General features: G+C 42.6%; 1 protein-coding gene across 1 annotated transcript; it reads right to left on the bottom strand.

Moving 5' to 3' along the window:
• Positions 1–1,338: 1,338 nt before the first annotated feature.
• On the bottom strand, positions 1,339–4,563 carry LOC145390184 (glutamate receptor ionotropic, kainate 3-like). The gene is made up of 5 exons (XM_080265202.1): positions 4,489–4,563; positions 2,881–3,186; positions 2,463–2,645; positions 1,770–1,947; positions 1,339–1,442 (listed from the first exon to the last, which is right to left on the bottom strand). The coding sequence occupies exons 1-5, from the start codon at positions 4,561–4,563 to the stop codon at positions 1,339–1,341; spliced, it is 846 nt and encodes a 281-aa protein (XP_080121328.1).
• Between the last annotated feature and the right edge of the window lie 623 nt (positions 4,564–5,186).

The raw sequence follows: 5,186 nt of genomic DNA, 5'->3' as shown, positions 1-5,186 counted from the left end.
AACAACCTTGTCTCTTTTAATGCTAGTAAAACTAAATATATACAGTTTACTAATAGACAGATATTACCAGATTCGTACATTACCTTCAGTGCTACTAATATTCTCATCTCCAAAAGTATTGAAATTCTTGGTGTCTCACTTAACAGTGCCCTCAGCTAGACCTCTCATGTCAGATCACTTGCTAAAACCGCCTCAAAGAAACTTGGATTATTGTACGGAGTCCGTAACTTCTTCGCCGATGAGCAGTTAGCTATAATTCATAAGAGTCATGTGCGCTCTCAGCTTGAATATTGTTCACCCTTGTGGAATGGTTGTGGAGAGGTTGCATTAAGACAACTAGACAAAATTCAGAATAAAGCTGTTAGAATCATTAACAACCCTGCCATTACATATAAACTACCTCCCCTGCAAGTAAGAAGGAATGTTGCCTCCCTTGCATTATTTTACAGATATTTTTTTGGCAAATGCTCAGACGAAGTTGCGTCCATGGTGCCACCTCTCCATGCCTTCCCTCGTGCTACACGGGCATCTGGTAGCGCTCATGACTGGAATGTCACTCAACCATATTGCAGAACTTCTGCCTATCAGAATTCTTTCATTCCCCGAACTGCATCTCTCTGGACCTCGCTTCCCCAGAGTTGTTTTCCTCCAAATTTCAACCTACAACTGTTCAAGTCTAACTGTTACAGATATTTTATGAACAGAGGACACCAGTATTCTGGTGTATGGATTATTTTTTTTCTCCATTTGTTTTTCCTTCCTCCGTTCTGTTATTTAAAAAAAAAAAAAATCCATATACATGCCGGATTCCACTAGTGCTACGCCATGGACAGAGAAGAGAGGTTAACAGGCGAGAGGTTTTAGTTACTTACGAGCATGAGAGGCTAAAACTGGTGCAGAATTGTTAACTCTTCAGCATACTTTAGGTCAAATGAATTGGCACTTTTATATTCACTGTCCTAACCCTCGTTCTTTCTATCGTTCCCAAATCTGTCTTCTTGGTTTCCTCATTTTACACAACTACACGGTCATTTTCTGGTTCCAATTCAGTATTCTTACTCCTTAATCATTTTCTGCATGTGTTCTGCTTTGCAGCCGCTGCTCCTAATTTCCTCATTCCACCGAGCTCTCCCCTTGATTTCCACTTTCCTATTGGCATTTCTCTTCTGTTATCTTTCTGAACATATATTCATAATTAGTGTAAAACTTTACTCCAAGAAATAAAAATAAATAAATTTTGTACTCTTTTTCTTCTTCTCCCACTTACAATAATAATGACAGTTATGTCAGAAGACTAATCGTTAAGTTTGTGAATCTGGTCCCAGCACTGCATGAAACTCACACTCTAGTCAAGACGGGCATGAGGACGCTGTTCTTCTGAGTCAACATGGTGATGGGGTTGCTCAGGTAGATGCTGCGGGAAATGCAGCAATCGCATCGGCCTGCCCAGCGAAGTAAAGGATGGGTCAGATTTCTATATACCGACTGCATTAGGGACAAAGGCAGACACAAAGCCTTATAACTACCAACTTTCTCATACAAGACGACCTACGACCGTCGGATTCTTTACCCAGCTCCCCAATGATACTGCCAAATTGATCCAGCCTCTGCAGTGTGCAAAACAAACAAGCCACGACATAGAACCTAACAGTTTTTGGCAAGTCTTAATCGTCCGTAAGACAATCGACAAACCAAATTCACGATGAGACTCCAGTTCTACTGCCGAAATTAATCTTGGTAATAAGCATCCTACGATTTAATACCCGAACCTGTGAGAGAGAAGTTTGGCACCATAGTCCTAATGTTAATGGCCACATCGAACAAGACTTGAGTGCCGTCCCTCACAACAGTCTCCATACTGCGGGTTATCTCGCTATATTGGATGAGCCTCACTTGCTCAGTGTCCAGCAGGATCCCCGTCTCCTTCAGCGGGCCAGAACTTGCTTCCTGCAAGGGCACGGAGGTCAATAGCTACGCAAGATAATAACCTGCATGGGGTCAATAGCTTTGTAAGAAAAGAGCCTACATATATAGATTGCTATTCGAGACAATGGACTGGCAAAAGCAGTCAAGTTTAGTCTGTTACACTTTAGCTATGCTCGTCAGGGGCATTAATGGGTACAGACGGGAAGTGGACAGATCAGTCTGAGGTACAGCATCCATGCAACACATCAAGTCTCTCTCACATAACACTTCTCCAAGAAACTCCCCTATACAACGTCTTCTTTATCCTACTAAGGAATGCACAGGGAGGTAGAGGGATAGAGAGAACGAGGTGAGCAATTAACTCAACTCCCTCGATCCTTTACCATCTACACTCGGCTCGCCGGGAGAGACGACGAGAGAGAGAGACTATCAATCGCAGCTGCAGGGAGACGTCAACAGAGAGCCACTATCTTTCCACTACATAACTGAGAGGAGCCAAACACAACAATTGATAGTCTAAACAAGGAATTACTCACACGCATAATGGCAGGCAGACTATTACCCTCCAGAAAAATAATCTTCATGTCATCATCGAGGACGTCCTCGAGGTTCTGGTAGGGGTGGTCGATGTGTCTGACGGCCAGGAGGGACATGATATTGCCTTCGTAGCTCTTGGTCATCACTAGCGTCATTATCATCCACACCCCCATCACCACACGCTCCCACCACCACAAGGCAGTAGTAATTTTAATATCTGTGTTGAGGAATTTAACTTAATAATAATGCAATTTAAAAGCTCCAAAGAGTACAACCAGAAAACATTTATGAAATTAATTTTGCGAAACTCTTCTGAACAGGTTATTAGGTTCTGTGTTTCTTTGCAGGTGATGCTGTTAGGTGAATATATGTGAGCGTAAGTGTATGTGAGGTGGTCACTCAAGCAACTGGGGTTACCTTCTTCCAGCATGACCCGAACACATTTAAACATTTTTGACTCTCGCTGACATGGTCCATGTCCAGTGTTTGGTCAGGAAGGCAGGAAGGCAGAACCAGCATCACAGCCAGCACCGCCAACAGCGCCGTCAACAGAGCCACCCATACCAGTGGTGACAGAGGCAGCAGGAAGCCCCATGGGTCCACCTCAGGGTGACCACGGGCAGACAGAACTTCATATCCACCCATGTTAATGTATGAGGAGAAGTCTGTCACTGTGCTGCGAATGTGACCCATGAATATTGGGCCTGAAGCAATCTCAACTTTCTGAAAGGATGGATAGAATTAAACTGTCAGTCTTGTCTCTCCATCTCTCTTCTGACCTGCTACGCATGCCATTTCTTGGGATCCACTCAGGTGGTCTTTGCCCTGTGTGTTATTTTGCTTTCTAGCTACATGCCAAGTTCAGTTTCTCTTCTGTTATTATTTACCACTTGTACCATATCTTTCACTTTATTTTCTCTTGCACACGTTGCCTTTATCCTGTCTAATGCCAACAATAATCTCCCCAAACCACTTTGTATATTATTTCCTTAGCTCACTGTTGGGGATATGTGCAATGGTTATACTTCCAAAGTTCAAGTACACTTTTATTATTATGCATTTCCTTTGTTCAATAAATCTTACTCCCTTTTTGTCATCATAAGTCTAGCGATGATTGGGTAACTTTAACATTTGACTTACATAATTGTTCAAATTCACAAGAAATTCACCCTCATTTCCAGTTAACGTTCCCATGTTACAGTTCGATTGCTCTTTCAACCCACTTTGCGACTCGCCTCGTTGAGGACACTAAGCTTCATTTGCAAATCTTCCTTCATTTCTGAGAGTAACAGTATCATCTGCAAATTCTCCATCTCCAAATTTCATGTCTCTCTCCTATCACAGCTGAAAATCAGCATGGCAAACTTCACTGGTCAAACTATGAAAACTGAAGGCTGTTAGGAACCTTTTTCCTGTTGATGTGTGATATGTGGCCTATAGGACCACAGAGATGACTTTCCGAGGTTATATTAAAGTAATTTCTAATGACCACTCTATAATTTTTTGTTCTAGCTTTTACACGTTTAGCTTTTTTATTCTAAGTTCAAAATACTTGTAACACTGTAAAGAATCCATACTAGCCCGCCTCACCCCCTCTGCAGTGAGACCTATCATGCAATTCCAGCCTCACACCCCAGCTCCGGTCAGTGGACCTCATGAACAAGTACCTGCACATCAGAACCGAGACATAACTGAGTGACTAATAAAAACAGGCCTGGCTAAGTTCATTACCGCAAAGTAGCAATAATTATGCTTAAAACATACAAAATATACAGTACAAAGGCATAACGAAATTCCACATCCTTGAACGATATCGATGGATGAGATAATCGCCTTTAACATCTGACAATGCATCGATATTCATCACCCCTTTATAACATATGCCACCTCACAAAGCACAAAGGAAAGGCTGTACCTCCCATCCTCTACACAAAATCCAGAGAAGCTATTTTCACATCAGATTTTTTTTTTTTCCACTTATGTAAAGTTCATTTTGTTGGACAGGATCTGCATGATGTTACCCACAGGTCCTGTGAAGCTAAGGCGCTGGCCCTTGGGAGAGCTGGGGTCGTCCACCATCACAGCCAGCTGGTACGGCATCTCTTCCAGTTACCAGCAGATGGGGACAGTGAGGGAACCTGGACGAGTAGTGTTGGTAGAGGACAGTAATTCGTTTTTGTGATAAGTCCCAAAAGCAGTTTAATATTGTTGATGGGTAAATTTTCTCAGTCTACCGTTCCTAGTAAGATGGCGTATTTTCCAAGGCTATTCTTGCTGTTTTTAGATAATCTTACTAAGCTTCGGAGAGACTTTTCAAGCAAGGTATTAGATATAGTCTTTTATTTTTATTTCACTTCACTATAAAAGGCTTTCTTAGGATGATTAAATTTGAAATGTTGAAGCTCAAGCGAGATTCCTTGGCTTCAGACACGTCTGGTGCAGTTGGTCCAAGCTACACTAGCGCTCTTCCTACACATGTCCTGGCGACCCCACGCATCAAGCTTCCTTCATACAAGGAAGGCGAGCGAATTGAGCCGTACATAGCTCGTTTTGAGGACATGGCAGACATGAGGCAGCTAAGCGGCTCCAATTTCTTAGTTTATTTGAGGGCCCTGCCCTCGATATTCTCCACAGAATTCGCGGAGACAATCTCACGTATGAGATGATGAAAGCTGCACTCATTAAGGCGTATGGTCTCACAGTAGATGATGCCAAAGTTCAGT

The sequence above is a fragment of the Coenobita brevimanus genome, unplaced genomic scaffold (assembly GCF_032717465.1).
Source record: "Coenobita brevimanus isolate Jiangsu-jjx unplaced genomic scaffold, ASM3271746v2 jjx.HiC_scaffold_3383, whole genome shotgun sequence".
Lineage (NCBI taxonomy): Eukaryota > Metazoa > Arthropoda > Malacostraca > Decapoda > Coenobitidae > Coenobita > Coenobita brevimanus.
This window is presented reverse-complemented; position numbering and strand designations above follow the sequence as displayed.

Excerpts from the sequence above, each read along its gene's own strand:
- LOC145390184 (XM_080265202.1), bottom strand. The coding sequence starts at position 4,563 with ATGCCGTACCAGCTGGCTGTGATGGTGGACGACCCCAGCTCTCCCAAG. Across the intron at positions 3,187-4,488 it reads GCCTTAGCTTCACAGGACCT|AAAGTTGAGATTGCTTCAGG; the intron begins GTGGGTAACATC and ends CCATCCTTTCAG. Across the intron at positions 2,646-2,880 it reads TCGGGTCATGCTGGAAGAAG|CGTGTGGTGATGGGGGTGTG; the intron begins GTAACCCCAGTT and ends TGGTGGTGGGAG.